The 19,831-nt window shown below is 38.4% G+C and overlaps 1 protein-coding gene across 2 annotated transcripts in view; it reads right to left on the bottom strand.

Moving 5' to 3' along the window:
• The window catches only part of Art4 (arginine methyltransferase 4), a 261,955-nt gene that overhangs the window by 209,685 nt on the left and 32,439 nt on the right, over positions 1 to 19,831 (bottom strand). For both annotated transcript variants that reach the window (XM_090386019.1, XM_090386018.1), the window contains exon 3: positions 14,955 to 15,055. In XM_090386019.1, coding sequence (XP_090242145.1) covers positions 14,955 to 15,055 — 101 coding nt within the window. The remainder of the gene's footprint in view (positions 1 to 14,954; positions 15,056 to 19,831) is intronic.

The following is a 19,831-nucleotide window of genomic DNA, read 5'->3' as shown; positions in this document are numbered from 1 at the left end:
TTTAGTTAAATTTAATGGAAGCACTTCTTTACAGTTTCATGTTCAGCTTGATTAGCAAGCTGAACATGATCTCACGTTCAGACATGAACAAAGCTGTGAATAAGAATCTTCCTGCAAAAGGCTTCAACAACGGTATTCCTCTTTTTATGATAAAAATTGCCAGTATTTATATCAATTGTAGTATAATGTTTTTAATGAGGCTATAGCTAATAACTTTTAATGCAAGAATGCTCAAAATAATAAGGACATTCAGTCTCTTATAGATGACTTTCATCAACCGGTGAAATACCACCACTTTGCTTATTGGAGGCTTGAAGTGGTGAAACCCATGTTTAGTCTCTAGAGCAAAGTTTCCGGAATCCCCCCCCCCATACTTCTCCTTCAACCCATGCACGGTACTAAGTACTATAGGTTTTGATACCTTTCGTGCTTGGGGTTTTCATAAAAAAAAAAAAAAACTTCCTCAGCCCTAAAACTTCTGGAATGGCAAGTCTTCCCCATTGTTAATAAGCAGCTTTTCCACTAACAAACTCATCAAATTTGCAGCAACACAATTTATTATTATTTTTTTTTCAATAGATTGGAGGGATCTTTCCTTTAAGTATGCAGTGTATTATGCATTAGACAGTAACTAATATGAAGAACAACCACACCCCCACCTTTTCCATAAAAAAAAAAAAAAAAAAAAGGCAAAATTAACCTTCCAAAACACACCCTCAATTTTAACAAATACACTTGCATGGCATCTGTGTGATTCCTTTTTTTTTTGTTTTAATTGCAAAAAATTCATTTTTAGTCCTTTTTACTGAATTGCAGAGGTGATCTATTATGATTTCCTAAACCCAATTTAAAAATATCAAACAAAAATAAACAATAGAAACCAATAATAATAATATAATTAAGAAAGTTTATATTGTATTTTTTAGAGATTTCAAGGTCAGTGATCTGGCAGAAGAAACATGAATGTCTATATTTTTGCAGTTGTTCACATTTAGCTGACAAAAATCAAAGCTCTATGGCAAGATTAGACATTTATCAGCAGCATCTCACAGATGCTAATGTGGGAATGGAAGTTGCCTAGAAGACACTTTTGCTTACCTGGCATCTCTTAAATGCCAAACAAAAATTTTACCACTACAGTTTCTAGTAACAACAGACAAACTGGTTAAAATTAAACTTGATTATAATAAAATAAAATATAATATAATAGAATGCAATGTAAAATAATATAATATAATGTACATAAATAAAACGCTAAGGAAAAAAGTCTATCGCATCATGAATTAAGTTGGCCACCCCTGCGCTACACCATTCGCTCACCACGAACATCCAACTTGCGTAATCCTTTACGGTTCTGTTGGCAGGAGGTTGTTTGATCTCTTTGACAACATTTTTGTACTTCTTAACCAAGATGGCTGTGAGCAACTGACATGCTGTTTCCGATATGGAAGCGCCCAATGCACAAGTTCCCAACAATCATGTCCTTTTGAAACTCTGTGACATCTTTACTACATCCCATAACTACTACTTTATTACTTTGACCTGCATGACCAGGTGCAAATTACCACTGCTCTGGTATGCAAAGCTGTTCAGCTTTTTATATTGCGAGCTATGCAATACAGTCCATTACTAATTGGGTTTGGTTTTGAGTTTACTGGTGCAACAGCAACCTAGACTATAATGTGGCAACCATGATAAATGAGTAGACATATTAAAAGTACAGAAACAAAAGTTAAAATATTACAGTTACCCGGGAATATTGGTCACTATATTAGAAAAATATTTGTACAAAAATATGTATAAGAGCAGTCAACAAGGTATAAATGATATATAAAATGTAAGAAAAGTATATGTTAACAAAACAGTATATGTTAAAAAGATGTAAATAAGTTTATCAGTTTTAAATAGCTAAAAATAGCTGACATGTGTCATTGTCAGAGAGTATCTGACTCAGTGTATAGGGCTCAGTCAGATGGTTAAAAGCGGTAAAAGATATACGCTGTTCATGTCTAAAATGTGGACATTCAGTTAAAATGGTGTCACAGTACTCACACATAGGAGAGTCGTCAGCCCTCAGCAGAAAAGAGTGCATCAGACGACTATGCCCTACATGGAGGAAAGCTAGAACAACTTCCCCTCTACGACTCCTGTGCAGACTAGACTGCCATCTTTGGATTACAGACTTGATTTGATATAACTTGTTTGTGGACTGTCCATGCCATAATTGTTGCCACTGGGTGTGTAATGCATTTCTTATCACTTGCCTGTAATCTGTATAGGGGACTAGTGGGCTGTGACTGCTGTAGTATTGTGCTGATCGGGCTGCAGCGTCTGCCAGATCATTTCCTTTGATCCCGATGTGGCTTGGGAACCAGCAGAAACAGATATCAAATGCAGATTCAAAAAGGGTAAACAACTTCTGCCAGACCCTGGATAGGACTGGATTGGAATTATATCTGATTATGGATAAGGCCTGTAATGTGCTTAAAGAATCAAGTATAAACCATACACCTTTGATAATCATTATTTTTTAATGTGGTCCAAGGCTAGCTCTATAGTATACAACTCTGCTGTGTGTATATACTGCACTCCAGGAATTTTCTGAGAAACTGTGCTATCTGGAAAGACAGTAGTGGATCCAACAGATGACACTGATTTCGAGCCATCAGTAAAGATGGGCAGAAAATGAGGGTAGGTAGATTGATGTGCAGCATAGATTTGTAGGGAGACAGGTGGTGAAGTGCTTGCCTTTCCCCCGATATTAAGGGAAAAATTGCATGGTGGAAAGTGGGCATGCCTTGGTGACTGGGCAACACTGTCTACCATAATGTGTAGTTCTCTGAGCAGCTCTTGGATGCGAATACCAAGAGGGATGGTTGGCAGTGTGACGAGTGTTATAGAGATTTTCCCATAGTGGTTCTAAAAAGCATGTCCGCATAGTGTTGTCTGGCAGGGATTTCAGCTTAAAAGTATTTGTTAGTGACAACTGCTTTCATCGCAGGGACAGTGGCGGTTTGCCTGCTTCAACTTATAAACTGTGGATGTTCTAAAAGCTCCAGTAGCAATGTGGATGGCTTGATGATGGACATGGTCTAGCCATCGTAGTACACTGTTTCTTGTTAATGTGTATATTTGGTACCCATAATCTAATTTAGAATGGACAAGTGCACGATATAGGCGCAGTAAAGTGCAGCGGTCTACTCCCGAATTATTGGACGAAATGGCTCGTAGGAGGTTCAATCCCCACTTTGTCCATAGTTGACGGATATGTGGTAGAAATGTCAACTTATTATCGAATATCAGCCTCAAGAATTTTGTCTGCAGTGCTACTGGAATGATATTTTGTCCGAGCTTCATTTTAGGTTCTGGGTGAAGGTTCCGTTTGTGACAAAAGTGTACGCAGACGGTCTTCTGGGGAAAGAATCTGAAACCATTAGCTATTGCCCAAGAGTTGACGTGATCAACAGCATGTTGCAATTGCATTTCAATAACCCTCATATTACATGACTGTGAAAAGATGGTAAAGTCATCGATGAAGAGGGCACTGTTTACAGTTAGAGGAAGTTGTTCAGTAATAAAATGAACTTTGATAGCAAAAAGCTTAACACTCAAAACTGACCTTTCTGGGACTCCCTCTTCTTGTCAAAAAGAGCGAGAGAGAACGGACCCAACACAAACTTGGAATGAGTGGTTTAATAAAGAGGGCTAGATGACCCCTAAGGCCAAGATAATAGATATCCTTTAAAATTCCAAATCATCAAGCATGTCATATGCGCTTTTTCCATATCAAAGAAAACTGACACCTGGTGCTTGCGTTTCAGGAAAGCATCTTGAATGAATGTTTCCAATCTTATTAGATGGTCACGTGTTGACCTGTTCCTTCAGAAGCCACATTGTACTTTGGAAAGGAGACCATTGCTTCTAAATACCACATGAGCTGTGCATTCACCATCCTTTCCAGGATCTTGCACAGGCAGCTTGTCAAAGCAACAGGGCGTTAGTTGTTCGGAATTTTTGGATCCTTTCCTGGCTTAGGAAAGGCAAGAATGATTGCCTTATGCCAGGAGTCCAGAAATTTTTGGTGTTCAAGATAGATTCTGTTGTAAAGAAAGAGCAGCCGATCCATAGAATGAGATGAAAGATGTTTAACCATCTCAAAATGGATATTATCTGGCCCAATGCCACTCACTTTGGACTACCACTTTTCAAGTTGTGGAAATGGTTGGTTACAGGATCAGGAACTCAGGGTGGTATGATGTTTTGGCAGACACTTTGGCAATGCCTCCCCTAGAGTGTTCACAATCATGGTTGGTTGGTTCTGCAATTGCACATCCATTACATTCCAGGATCAATGTATTGTACGTGTACTGCCCTTCATTTTTCAGTCTTTAACCCAGATGACTTTGGTGATTTTGTCTGGGAGATAGAAGTGAAGCGGATCCAAGATTCCTTCTGACTCTGACGTCTAACATAACATGCTTTGGCTCGTTCATGTTTGAAGGCTATTAGGTTATTTGTGGTGGGGTAATGGCGAAATATACCCCATGCTTTGTTTTTGAACCATTTGTGCTGCTGTACAATCTTCATTCCACCATACTTTTGGAAATCATAGAAACCAATTGCAGTTGCCGCTCCTTGAACAATTCTTTCTGTGATGTACATAACTGCGACACTAATTGGCTCCTGGCTGACTGTGATGGTATTAAACGTTGCCAGATGTCTGAATGCAATCCAATCAGCATGATAGAGCTTCCACTGTGGTATTCTAGATGGGTCACACTGTCTCCCACTCAAAAGGGTGGATAACACAGGGAAGTGATCGGTACCGTAAATGTCATGATACACCCATATACAAAGAGGAAAGAGTGATGGGAGCACAGAGAGAGCTATCACAGTAAATATACGGGTAGACATGTGCAAGAAGGTGTTAGAACCCACATTTAGGAGCACCAAATCATTGTCTTCAAGCATATGCTCAATAATCTGACCCCTCCTATTGATGTCAGAGCTACCCCACAGAGTACTGTGTCCACTAAAATCCCCTAAAAGTAAAAAAGGGGATGGCAACTGTTTAATGAGACCATCAAAGGCATCCTGGGAGATGTTATTCCCAGGTGGCAAATATATGGAACAAACAGTTAGGAGGAACCCTACTGTAATACAAACTGCTACGGCTTCTAAGGAGGACGTAAGTGGTATGGTTTCGAAGGGGGGTATGGTTGCCCACAAGGACGGTAACTCCATGAGCAGGTCCAATCTCGGCTCTGTTTATGAGTAATAGAGCAGTTATGCAAGTGAGGGTCTTCATTTGCCTTTAAATAAGTCTCCTGTAAGCATAAGTATGTTGGCTCATGCTTACGGAGGATGGCCTTGATGCCATCAATTCTAACAGAATCCATGGAAATTCCACTGTAAAAATTTTAGTATAGCCATTATTTAGATTTTGGTTGTCCGTCTGGTGGCTTCCAAAGGGCTGAGGGCTTTATTTTCTCAGTCCTGAATTTTTCACTCTTTGGAAAGACTAGGAATTGACCTGTATCCGTTTCTTCTTCTGTAAAGAGTTCTAACAATATTCATTTTATCATCAAAGTTTCTTGCGACGACCGACTAACTGGTTAAAATAAATTAAAATAAAAATGATATATACATAAGATAAAACATATAAAATAAGATAAAGCATTAAAATACAACAAGATAAAAGAGTTAAAATATATATAATAAAAGCGTTAAAATACATAGATAGTAGCTTTCGAAGTGAAGTTGTTGTTTGTTGTTGTTTGGTTTTTAGGAGCATTAGCAACTAAGGCCATATTGCTCCAGGATATGCGGTGGTCATTCCCTGACCTTTCCGCATCCTCCGTATTTGGTGGTGACGGGCTCGAACTCGAAGTGAAGTGCCTCTTCATCAGCTAGTGTGTGAATGGTGTACTTCAGTATATATTGATAGTCACAATAGCACAAGTCAGCTGGGCATGATCATGTATCACGAGTCTGGTGCCGGTAAAGCAATCCCATCTTGCTGTATTTTAACGCTTTTATCTTATTTTATTTCTGTTTTCTCTTATATATATATATATCATTTTTATTTTAATAAATTTATTTTAACCAGTTAGTCGGTCGTCGCAACAAACTTGGATGATATAATGCAACCCGACACACAAGGCCTGCTTTCTAATATCCATTTTGTTGGTGGTGCTTCGGGTTTTTTGGCTTTTCTTTCCCATTTGGTTTCAGTAGTAGTAATAGTAACAACAGTAATAGAGGCATGTAATGCAAAAAAGCAAGTGTATGAGCTATGTAGCATCAGCCAAAAAAAAAAAAAAAAAAAAATTCACACAACCATTCCCTCTAAATGTTTGACCAGTTCCTCCTTGAATTTATTTAAGCTATCAACTTCCACAACAACAGATGGAAGTTTGTTCAAGCAATTAACCACCCACTGGCTAAAGGCAAATTTCCACACATCTATTCTACAACTGTATTTTCTCAATTTGAATTTATTCCCCCTTAGGTTTGTAATCTGAGCAAGTAGACGAATCCCATCAGAATTCAGCATGCTCAACCCATTCAAGGCCTTATACACCTCAATCAGATCACCTTGCAGGTGCCTAGTCTCCAGCCGCTGCAATTTGCAGAACTTAAGCGTCATTTGATAAGAGGATCCCTTCATTCCCCTCACCAATCTTGTTGTCCCTCCTAAAATGAGGCCTTCAGACCTGTAACAGTACTCAAGGCATGATGGCCTGACCATTGCCTTATACAAAGAGATAATCTCCTCCTTTTCCCTGCTGGCAAAAATTCCTGTATATCATCGACAAAACCCCATGACCTGCTCTTCCAGCCTGTCTGCATTGCTCAGAAAGCATCTGACTGCACAATTACTCCCAGGTCTTTTTCATTTTCTAACACCTTAAGTGTAGTACCACACAGTTGCCGACCGAGCTAGCCAGGTAGGTAAAGTGCCTGCCTGGCAACCCAAAGGTCGCGGGTTCGATTCCCGCCTTGGGCTTGGATCACAGTAAAATGCAAAAAAACTTTGGGAGGTGTATTATGGCCAACAACTAACAAGGGAAAGAAAAAAAACCACACAGTTGGTACGATCCTCTGGGGGTTACTTCTACCCATATGCAGTACTTTGCATTTGTCAATGTTAAACTTCAGTTGCCACTTCTCAGCCCATTTGCCCAAATTTTCTAGATCCTGTTGAAGTAGCACGCTGCCATTACTGCCATTAACAACCTGCCAACCTTTGTATCATCTGCAAACTTCGACACTAAGCCTGATATACCTTCATCCAATAAATCCACAAGTCATGCTAGTGGGCAAGTGGTGGAGCATTAGGAAGTATTGATATTGGAGTGGCAGCTGACTGGGTTTTTTGCGTGGGATTTTGACAACTTAATAAATAGCTCACAATAGGAGTGAATGAATCCTTTGGTGAGATAGACATATCAGTTTTTGTTGCAATGGAATGTTTCCATGCAACTTTCTCTACATATGTGGGCATTTTGCTATTTATTGGCTTGATTGCCTTCCCTTCCTCCTGGTAGGATATGTTCGGCTGTGTCTTGGGCCTTTGTATCTCCTTCCCTTCTTTCTGCCGCTGTCATGCCCTGGAGTAAAGATGGTTACCTCCACAGTTGACACAAGTGGGCTTGACAGCTGTACATGCAGTGCTTTTGTGGTCTTTTGCACTGCAACGAGGACAAGCAGTCACTCCACGGCAGGCCATCTGTGAATGCCCATTTTTTGGCATTTAAAACATCGCAGTGGGTTTGGAATGTATGGTCTGACATTAAAGTTGATGTACCCAGCTTTTATCTCGTCAGGGGATGTTGGAGAGTTAAATGTAAGGATAATGTTTCTAGTTGGTATCCCACCCTTACACGTGGAAATTCTTTTCACAGCTTTCCTCCTCTGTGACCTCAAGGAGGTCTCACTCAGAGATAACACCTCTGGATGAATTTAGTGTTCTGTGTGGTGCCACTGTTATCGGTATGCCTCTGATCGATGTTGAACAGAGAACCTGCTCTGTAAGACCTCCAGAACAAAGCCTCTTAACTGATTTAGGGGAACCTTCTAACCCCTTTAAACCCTTCTGTATAAAGAAGGGTGACATTTTCCCAATGAGTTTCTCAGTTTGGGAATGGGTAATCTAAAATCTTGGTGTGGGACCTGACAGTTCTTCAGTTCGTGCCTTCTTTGCTACATTGGCTTTGTCTCTTTCATTGGTTTAATTTTCAGTTAGGGACCTAACCGGGTTGGCACCCCAGAATAAATTACTTTATCAGGATTCATAGAGTTTTTGTATTGGTTCAGTACACCGGGTCCCCACCCGCCACGTAGCCCAAAGGAATGCCCACTACCCAGCAAGCAATAAATGCGCTCGGGAGTAGAATGCCAGGGATACCTGCACAACTGTCAGCCTGAATCCTGTCCCTCAGACCATGAGAGTAGGGGCACAGCATTAGTACGGCTGATGCTCGCAAGCGAATCTACTAGCCGATTGATCCTAGCCGGGCCTTCCAGAACCCATCCGTCTTGTTGAATCAGGGGCCAAAGTGGTGTATTGAAGCTGGGCCTCTCAAACACCAGGATTCGACCCTTTGCAAATTTCCACGGGTCAAAGCGCACGGCAAACACGCCAGATTCCATTGATGTTAGCCTGGAACCTGTTAGGCTGTGGGCGTTGGATCCCAGTGATGCTAGTCTGGAGGACCAGCAGCATCACAGTCCCCTCACCACGTACAGGTGCCCACGTCGCAGGGACTAATTGGGTGGTCATAATTCATTGATCACTGAGTGTAAATATGGAGAAATGCAATGTGTTGCAGTTTATTACAGTAAAACGATAAACTTTTATATATTAATTGTACATAATCAGATTGTTCAATTAATATATAAAAATATTGTAATTTACCAGAAATGTTGCTATAATCTATAGTTCTCACTTATGAACACGAGAATGTTGGAAAATATTCTCTTTGAAAAGGTTTCTAAAGATAAATTTGTGCATATATGAATAAAATAAATCCTCTAGTTCCAAATTGTGCACATACTTTTTTTGGTTTTTATTTTTTAATGTGGATAATTAGGAGATATAAGCATCCAATTAAATTGAATGCTTAAATTAAATAAGAACCTTTTATTGTAATTGTATCTTAATATAAATTAAAATATATAATTATAATGAAAGGCTCATATTTTAATGTATATTATTGTATTTAAGAAATCACAGCTATGGAGAATTAAAAGTCCCCCACAATAAGATATTCAGATTGTCTGGCCTGCTCTGGTTTTTTAGAAAGATCTTCATTATACTCAAAGTCATCTAGTTATAACACACTCTTACTCTCATATATGATTTCCCACTGATTATGTCACACCATACTGATTCAATATATGGTAACCTCTAAAACCTGGCATCCTTGGGGAATGGGGTGTCCGGGTTTTAAAATTTTCAGAATTTTAGATTGGTATGCCTAGTGGTCGAGTGGAGGTTTTGAAGAAGCACACATAAGAACGGTTACTCTTTCCTTATTAAGCTTGAACCCTGTTGCATTTCGTTCTTGGTTTCCAGCCAAAGTTTTTGTTGGCAAACACTTCCAGTAAACCGCTGTTTCATCAGCATTATAAATTTGATTGGCTGTAAGATCATAGTCAGATACAATTTTTTCAAATGTTGCACTATATTCTGTTGCTGCTTGTGTATCAGCTGACTGTCTTTCCTCCAGCAATATCTAATTGTCTAATACCATGACGAGTCTTGAAATTCCTAAGCCATCCAATCACTAAATGTGCACTCTGATTCAATGTTCATTTACTCCTTAAAAGACCTTGCTTTGGCAATAAGCATCGGCTCAGAAATTGCCATACCTTCCGATTGTTTTAGTAAAAACCATTCGTACAACACTTTATAGAGATTCTCTAATTTTGGCCGATGTAAACTTTTTCTCTCAGCAATTTTATTGTAAGGCTCAGATAAGGCTGTGAATTCTAGAATTTTATTTTTTGCCCTTTTTTTTTATATCGTAAATTGTAGACTTTCCAATGTTGTATGTTTCCATTAAAACAGTATTGCTCACATCACTTTCTAGTTTCTTAATTATTTCAAGTTTGTCACTCAATTTCAACGTGTTCTTCTTTCTCTTCACACCACGAAGTTTATTTTAGGAGCCATTATTATGGACTTGTAAATACGTATACTATATAAGGTAAATTGAAAGAGTAGGACAAAAATTATAGCATTGCTACGGTTTGATGTTTCAAAATGGCGATCATGAGCTTGCTTGTTGTCGCTGGGCATCTGTGGCACTCACGCATGCGCACGCACACACAAAAGTCCGCTAAATTTAAAAAGTTTGTGAGTTTTCGAAAAGTCCAGATTTCTATATTTTATCACTGGACTAACTCAAGAGATCTGGCAATGAGCCAGGGTGCCAAGCCCAGTAAGAGTAAAAAGGGTCTTGCAAGTCATTAACCAGCAAAAGCCCTGATGTGTTAAGCAGGTACAAGGGAAATGGCAAGAAGAGAAGGAGAAAAAAATATGTAACTGGAAAATTTATGTTGTGGGTTGTATAAGATAAGACAGAGGGGAAAGCGGACTGATGAGGGAAGAGGGGTTTTTTTCAGATGAGGAAATTAAGGAGATTTATGAGCAACTAGAAAATGCAATTAAACAAGATCAGGCAGATAGATTTTTGATGATTATATGTGATTGGAATGCGTGTGGATGGTTTTTTTTTTTTTTTTTTGGTTTGGTAGTTGTTGGCGCATCGGCTTCTGTGGTCATAGTGCACCTCCCAAAGTTTTTGCAGTACTTTGATCCAAGCCCGAGGCGGGAATCGAACCCGCGACCTTTGGGTTGCCAGGCAGGCATTTTACCCACCTGGCTAGCCCGGTCGGCTGCGTGTGGATGGAGAAGGAAAGGAGGGAAAATACTTGGAATATCATGAATCAGGTAAATGGAATCAGAGAGGAGACAGGTTTGTGGAATTTTGTGATAATAACAGATATTTGGTTCAGACAGCATAAAAGGAGATGCATGGAAAATGTCTGGGGAGAGGTAGGCTTCAAATGGACTGTCTTGTTTTGGAATTTCATTATCTGTAATAGATAAAGAAATAATATAAAAAATTTGATATACAGATACAGGAATTTTGGAAGAAAGGGATAAGCTGGTGGTTATCCCATTGCATAAGACAATGGTCAGGCCACATCATGAGTATGCATATCTAGAGGCCTCCGGAAGGATGTGATCTGTTGGAATGCATGCAGAGAAGAGCAAGAAGGTTAGTGGGAGGGGAAGATACTCTTATCAGGAAAGGCTTCAGTTCTGCATGTCTAAGTTACATGCAACAGACATATAATAGAAAACAAAATAGCATATTGGTAGTTAATTATGAAATTAAATGTTTTTAACTGTTATTTAATATTATGTTTTTCGGGCTTCTGGATTAAGTTTAAACTATCTTCCTGTGGTAATGTAAGCAGAATATTATATTACTTTTAGTAAAAGCCAAAATAGGCAAAGAAGCTTTCCTGCATCTTTCTAGAGGTTGGGTGGTGAAGGCCTGTCGACAAATTTTATAGTAAACCTCGCAAATCTGGCACCATCCATTTTCCATCTATATTTAGGAAAATGGATGATTCTGTTACTACCTATCTGAAATCAGAAGTTTTTTTTCTCAGATTGGTCATTTGCCAAAGCAGTGCATCAGAGCATGATTGTGCAAGGTGGAAAATTCATCTGAGCTTCAAATTTTTAACATGCTTCAGTGATATTGAAAAATTTGTCAGGTCATACAGTTAGTGTCTTATTGCATTTGTAAATAAGATTGATCCATTAGTAATAAGCAAAGGATTACTCAGTTTCTGAGAATTATGAATAATACATGAAGCTTTAGACTGAGGTAACAATTTATAAACACATTCACTGTTTAATGAATGTGCATGTAGAACTTTCAGATGTCCTTTATAAACATCAAATAGTAACTTTCATCCACATGCCACCAAAATTAAGTAGCCTAGAGCAGTGGTCTCAAACTCAAATTGCATGCAGGCCGAATGCACGATCTGAAAGCAGCTGACGGGCCAGAATTTTTTTTTAACAAAATGAGAGTGAGTATAAGCACCGTATTTACAACAAATGCATAATTCAAATGTATTTGTGGGCTGTATAAAATTGCTTCGGGGGGCCGGATGCGGCCTGCGAGTTTGAGACCCCTGGCCTAGAGGATTGTGGCCTTTCAAAATGCATACACAAGAAATTTTCTATTGCTGAAAAGGTTGTCAAAGATGCTTGACATTTGGATTTTGGTAAAGTGGATGTATATACAGTTGTGCCCCTGTACTCGTTGATTCGGTATCCGCTGATTCAGTTAACCATGGAAAAAAAAACTTAACATGTACTACTTGCATGTCCAATACGATGCTTCCCTTTATTTTTTACAATTTCATGTATGGTTTGGTCACTAACATTATAATGGTTCTTTAGAGATTTAACGGATGCAGTTTTCAAACTTTTGAATAATTTCAAGTTTTTGTTTAATTTGAAAGCAGAACTCTTGTTTGCCCATCATTTTTTGCGATTTCTAAACAAAAAAAAAAAAAAAAAAGTTACTATAAAAAAAAAAAATATATATATATATATATTCCGACATCCCTGACATAAATAATCATACAAAATTTGTCCTTTTGCAGTGCAACGGAACACAACGATTGACGCGGCGCACTAAATCAAACTAAACGTCCGGTCTCCTTTTTTTTTTGAGCAGTAGGTGTGAAGACAGCGGGGGTTGCAAGATAATAGGTACACTAAATGCCCAATGATGACTTATAATCCTCCGTGGATATGGGGTCTTACTGTACCTTCCTCTCACTTTTCCCCCTCCAAAATACATTGTGCTATCTATTTTGGAAGGGAAAATGATTTTTTTTTTTTTTTTACTGTATCATACAATATGTAATCTATGGTACATTAACTACACTGCATGATCCACACATAATTTTAGTATTAGCACTGGTATCAGTAGTGGCAAATGATGCAAGAAAGCAAGCTTATGCAGCATCAGCAGAAAAAAATAAAGTTTCATTTTATCATCTGTCCATCTCCTTTAATAATTTGTCTAGTTTTTCCTTGAATTTATTAAAACTATCCACCTCTACAACACCAGATGGAAGTATGTTCTGCCAATCAACTACTCGCTGGCTGATGGCAAATTTCCCTACATCTATCTTGCAACCAGCCTTCCTCAGTTTGAATTTTATGTCCCCTCATACATGTAGTCTGAGCAGAAGGAAGGATTCCAACAGCGTTGAGCAATCCATTCAAAATCATAAACACCTCAATCAGACCTCTTCGCAGGTGCTTTGTCCCCAGGTGCTTGCGTGTTCCCTCCTGGGCCAGCAACAAGCTTAGGCCTGCATTCTTTCGTGGAAGAGTAAATTATCAATATTTCAACTCCTGTGTCGAAATAAAAAAACAGCATGTACCCTGTACACACGAAAGATGTTTTATTTTATACACCTCAATCAGATCTCTGCACTTGTGCCTAGTCTGCAGACTAGGCACAAGTGCAGAAATCTGATTGAGGTGTATAAGGCTCTGAATGGTTGAGTAAGCATAATGCTGATGGAATCCATCTTGCTCAGACTACATACGAGAGAGCACAAAATAAAATTGAAGAAGAATGGTTGCAGGAAAGATATGTGGAAAGTTATCTTCAGCCAGCAGGTAGTTGATTGTTGGAACAAACTCCCATCTAGTGTTGTAGAGGTGGGTAGTTTTAATAAAATCAATTAAGAACTAGACAGTGTTAGAAGGGGTGGACAGGTAATATGGAAAATGTCGGCTTTTTTTTTTTTTTTTTTGGCTGATGCTGTATAAGATTGTTTTCTTTCATTATTTGCCACTACTAATAATAAATACTAATTTCTTCAATTTTACTTTAGTAAGCCAAAATCAGATAAAGGCTGATAAGCACACAAAGCTATCTTCATGTTGATGTCATACATTAAAAATGTCTGTTATTAGCTGAAAACATAGATAAAAGACAGTCAATGCATTATCTGAAATGTAGTTCAAGTGATCTTGTAAAATTATAGATGTATTCGTGTACTCACAGGAATCCATACATCAAACATAGATCTATGTTCGCCCTCATGAAAGAGCACAACCCGATCTCCCTTTTCTGTCTTGTCTGTCCTTTTTTTTTTTGGCTGATGCTACACAAGCTCATACACTTGCTTTCTTGCACCACATGCCTCTATTACTATTACTATAACTTTCTAACACTGTACTCACCATATTCAAATCCTATATCTCCTCAGTTAGGGTTGCACTATTTTTCTTGATATCCCTATAACGTCCACATCTGATGACTTAACCGATACTACAAATTCATCAAAATTTATTTACTATGCTCCTAGCATTAATGTGGAGCAAGTATGTGTGTATGTATGCACATTTCTACTCTTAATAGTTAGTATATATCTACTTGTCTGGTGAGAACCTACAGCAAGCTTTGTAATCCCAACACACTGCTTTCCAGGCCACTGCATGTCCCATTAGAGTCCACTGAAGAATTCATTTTGCCTCTTCTTGGGGAAATATGAAAATAACATTTCACTTGGTGATGACAGGTTGTTATGTGTCAATGGATGTGCATTAACTGGACATGCATGGGGAGCCTTTACTTAAATATATCACATGCTCATAATACTATGTCATATTTAAACTTGTAATAAGTATTACAAAAATCAAACACTTCTTTAGCTATAATTACCTTTTAAACATTGAGAGATAATATGGGTTGCCCATTTCTGCATTTATACTCATTATGATGAATCCTTAAATTAACCAAGTTAAAAATCAAAAGATATTAATTCGATAGAATACTGTATTTTGAAAAAATTTTTTAAAAATTAAAAAAAAAAAAAAAACTGATAACTACCTGAAAATATTGTGTTGCAGAAGTTTCATCCGTCCTTAAAGAAAATGTTGAATTTTTACCTGTCTTGAAACCATTTATTATTTCCCGAAATTTTGATAAATCTGAAAGTTAAAAATAAAATGTGTGAATATTATACTGGGTGTCAGAGTTCTGCAACATTTAAAAAATCAAAAGCTCAAAATGTGAACCGACTCTAACACTAAGTGGCATTATGTCACGTAATGAGTATAAAACAGGATTATTCTTTTGTCATTCATCCACACTGAGGCCCCGTAATGAATTAAGCAAATGTATACTACCTCAAACTTGAATACCAGAATGGCATGAAACTGTGGCATTACAAAATTTCTGAAACTGTCCTATGTAAACAAGAAGTTCTACCATACCAACAGTGATACATATGATGAAAAGGTTTTAATAAATAAATGAAATGGGAAAATTGCAGTGAAAGACCAAAAGAGCATAAAGACATGTGGAAGCAATAGCCTAATCCAAAGGGATACAGCAAATACAACATCACAATAATATGGGTCGAACTAAAAACAACAATAATACAAAACTAATACAACATCACAATAATATGGGTGGAAAAGTGCTGTTATAGAGCACTCAGTAGAAACTGATGATGCAGTTTTACTTTCAACGGTACAAGGGTAGTTCAAGAGAACAAGGATGAACTGAGCTTTTTTATTTTTTACAAAAATAAAAACACACATACATGCCAAAACACCAAAATTAGAGATAACATCCCTCCATATGGACACAATTTTGCTAAAAACATAGCAAGACAATGATGCCAGCAATACAAAGAAAGAAACAGGATGACTGCTTTAGCCAATTCAGGAAGTATTTGGGAGGTTTAGATCTTTTTTACAAATAAGTTTGTTCTATTAGTTTGACAATTCATGGTGTATTCAGTAGTAAAAAAGGTGGGGAAAACTTGCTATATAAAGTAATAAAATTTTTGGATAGGGAATACACATGGTAAGAACATACCCAGCTCCTTGACATAATGTGGCCTCGACAAGAGGCCCCCCCCCTGCATACACACTACTTGGATTCCCTCCAGTCACTATCTGGCACAGCAGAGGCAGTGAGATTATACACTAGCTAATCCGGAAGCCTCCTAGAGAGTTACCAACAGGTTCAGTCCGGTGGACTATCTAGTGGCCAGCCTACGAACCCTGTTTTAGAGCCTTACCCTCAAAACAAGGCGGATTGGTTCTTGCCATGATATCCATCATAACCTCAAAAGACAGCAATCATACTGCGTGATGAAAGAGATGTGGGGTAGCCAGAGCTTTGCTCTGGACACGAAACATGGGTTCCACCACTTCAAGCCTTCAATAAGCAAAGTGGCATTATCGTACTGGTTGATAGCATCTAACACCTAGCATTGCCTGGTAACACAGAGGGAACGGCATTCTTACATGTGGTGTGGGCACCATACCTTGACCCCTGCTTATATTGGTTCACACCTGGGTGATCACCTCCAGTATGCTAGGTGCCATATTTCAGGACTTGCACATGGGGTTTATACCCAGGGATACTAACAGTCCCACCAGAATGAAGGTGCAAGAAGAAGGTTTCACTGCCACAGACCAACTGGACTATGCCGGGATTGAATCAGATAGATCCACTTGACGAATGTCACCAGAATATCAGTTCCATCAGCGCTTTAGATTCCCAGCAAGCCCAGCTTGGTATGCCTGAGAAAATATCTGTGACAGCCTCAAAGGACCAAACTTTTTAGTATAATGAAAAAAGTGGCTACAAATTTTTACTTAACATGTAAAAATTTGAAGAGAAGTTGTACATTATACTATACAATCTGTGTTTCTAACTGATTGTAAACATGGTTTATATATTGTAGCAAAATGAAAATTACGCTGAAAAGTGGACCAGAAAATAGTTTTGAAATTCTTCCTTATCAGCTTATAAAAGCCAAAAGTGAAGATTTTCTGTGGAATTAAGATAAAGAATTTAATTAAAACTCATAAATACATATATAGTTGTGAAAAATATTATTCTATCAAAAAAAGAATATATATATTTATATATTATTAGTCTAATAATACTAATATCTTTATAGATAATATTATTCCATCAAAATAAATAATTTACTTACAAATTTCTTATATATATATATATATATTTTTTTTTTTTTTTTTTTAATTCTGATTAGATTTTTGATAATAATATCAAAATAAGAACACATGAAAATATTTATGCACAAAGGTTTCATTTTTACAAAATTTTAAAATTCCACAAATAATCTCACACTCCACAGAGTTTGCGTTTTTTTTTCCCCTTTTTGCTTTTTTTCAATCACCATTCCACCAATGATTGGTATGCCAGTGGTTTCTTATTTGATACTGTGGGATGGCAACTGTTGCAGCTGTTAGTAACTGCTTTGTGATATATTCGGTGGCAGTGTCAATAGCAGAAGACGTAACGATATCCTCATCAAAAGACACGTGATTGGTAAATTTTGTCCAGTTCACTTTGGAAAATTTCCATTTCGTTTTTGTTTCTGTTTGTTTGGACTGGGTGGTTTGAATGCTACAAACCAGAAGAAAATGATCGCTGTTCAGAGGATTGTTGTGTACTGTCAACTCTATAGTTGGTTGTTTGTTATTTGGTTTTTAGGCGGATTAGCAACTAAGGCCATATTGCTCCGGGGATATGCGGTGGTCATTCCCTGACCTTTCCACATCCTCCATATTTGGTGGGCACGGGCTCGAACCCCGGTCTAATCAAGAAGCGTGTGCTACGCACTGCTGCTCCTGCCCACCTGGCTACAAAGGCACCTCTATAGTTGGGAAGAGGATCGGGGAGCAGATTGAGAGATCTAGGAAAATGGATGTAGGTGGGTAAGCCAGAGTTCAACAGTGTCAGATTCTCTCTGTCAAGTAGCATTTCAATAAGCTCACCATTTCCATCTGAGACCAGAGAGCCCCACAATGGATTATGTCCATTAAAATTGCCTACTAGACAGATAGGAGACGGTAATAGAGAAATAAGGTTTTCCAGATCCTGAAATGTACATGGATGGTTTGGTGGAAGATATACCAAGACCACTGTCAATGTGATACCGGTAACTATACAAGTAGCAACAGTTTCTAATGGTGTTTTCAAAGAATGCACATAGAGGGGACTCACGATTCCACAAGTACAGCTACTCCTCCATGGGGGCTATTAGTTTCAGATCGATCTTTTCTGAAGATAGTATAATTTTTGACTGAAATGGAGATTTTTGGTGTTAAAATTCGTTTCTTGTAGGCACATGGCAGCAGGATTGAAATGGTGAATTAATTCATAGATATCGTCAATACTGCTGCAAAAATCTCTGCAATTCCATTGTATGATTTGTTCCATTATTTAGCTTTGTGGGTGGAAGATGAGTCTGTCTGTTTTTTGAGGGTGGCCTGTTTACATCTGTCGAATTTTGATTTTTCTTTTCTTGAAAAATTAGGGCATCCTGAGTCACTGCTTTCTTCCATATCATCATCTGCATGTATTTCAAGCAGATCTTCTTGGTTGGTTATGTCATCTGTGTCCATGCTTGATAGATGAGATTGCTTCACCTCAACAGTATCTGATTTCTGAAAATTATCCACTGCTTGACAATAGGGAAGTCTCTGGGATGGAACTGTCAGTGGTGTATCATTGCATTGGTCTACTACGTTTGGTGGAGATGGATGCTGGACCGGTTGGTTGGTTGGTTGGTTATTTGGTTTTTAGGAGCATTAGCAACTAAGGCCATATTGCTCAGGGGTATGCGGTGGTCATTCCCTGACCTTTCCGCATCCTCCATATTTGGTGGTGACGGGCTCGAACCCCGGTCTAATCAAGAAGCGTGTACTACGCACTGCTGCTCCTTCCCACCTGGCTACGGAGACGCCAATGCTGGACCGAGAGGACTGATCGAGCGCAGTTGGAAATCGATGTGTCTGGAGGGATGGTCACTTCCATCTGACATGCTACTGATTGGTGACTGTAAGCAACAGAAGTAATAGGTATACTTAATATTTTGGCATACTTATTAGTTTTACTTGTTTTCTTGCCTCATGGTAGGAAACCTTATTTTCACTTTTATATTTTTATATTTTTTCCCCCAACTTCCAGAGGTTGCAGTCTTTGGAATATGCCAGATGGTTGCCCTTGCAGTTTGGACACTGTGGAGTTGCCTTACATTCTCTTTGTGTATGAGTTTTACACCTACAGTTACACATGTTGCATCTTCACAGAATGCTGTCTGGGAATGGCAAAATTTCTGACATTTAAAACATCTTATAGGGTTCGGGATATAGAGCCGGACGCAACAGCTTAAATATCCTGCCTTGACTGAAGATGGTAGGTTTGGAGAACTGAAAGCTAAAATTATACTCCAGGTAGGAACTAAACTGCCATATTTTCAGATCATGATCCTTTTTGCCTGATTGACGTTTTGTTCTTTAATTCCTGAACTATTTCGTCTTTGGGGACATTCAATAAATCCCATTCAGTGATCACTCCCTTTGAAGAATTGAGGGTGGTATGTGGTGTGATTTGAACTGGGATTCCACTCAAGGATGTCAGATGTAGTAGTAGTTCAGTGTCAAGAATTGGTGGTCTCTATTAACAAATTTCCAGATTGGAGACGTTTCACCATTTTTGGTGAATCTGCAGCATTCATGGCACTCCCCCTTCCATCATTCAGAGTTCGAGGCATCTCTGAATGATGAAAGGGTAGAACTTGCCGACAGAGAATGTATAATCAAGAATGCTGGTAATTTCTGCCAGTGTCTTAGTAATAAATATAAAGACCAAGAAAAGAAAGATGGATTTCTTTTCTTGGTTCTTACTTTTGACCTCTAAAGCACAGAAATACTTCA

The sequence above is a fragment of the Mastigoproctus giganteus genome, chromosome 12, assembly GCF_048544385.1.
Source record: "Mastigoproctus giganteus isolate SK-2022 chromosome 12, ASM4854438v1, whole genome shotgun sequence".
NCBI classification, from domain to species: Eukaryota; Metazoa; Arthropoda; class Arachnida; order Uropygi; family Thelyphonidae; genus Mastigoproctus; species Mastigoproctus giganteus.
Note: the sequence above shows the minus strand (reverse complement) of the source record. Positions and strands in the feature narration are given on the sequence as shown.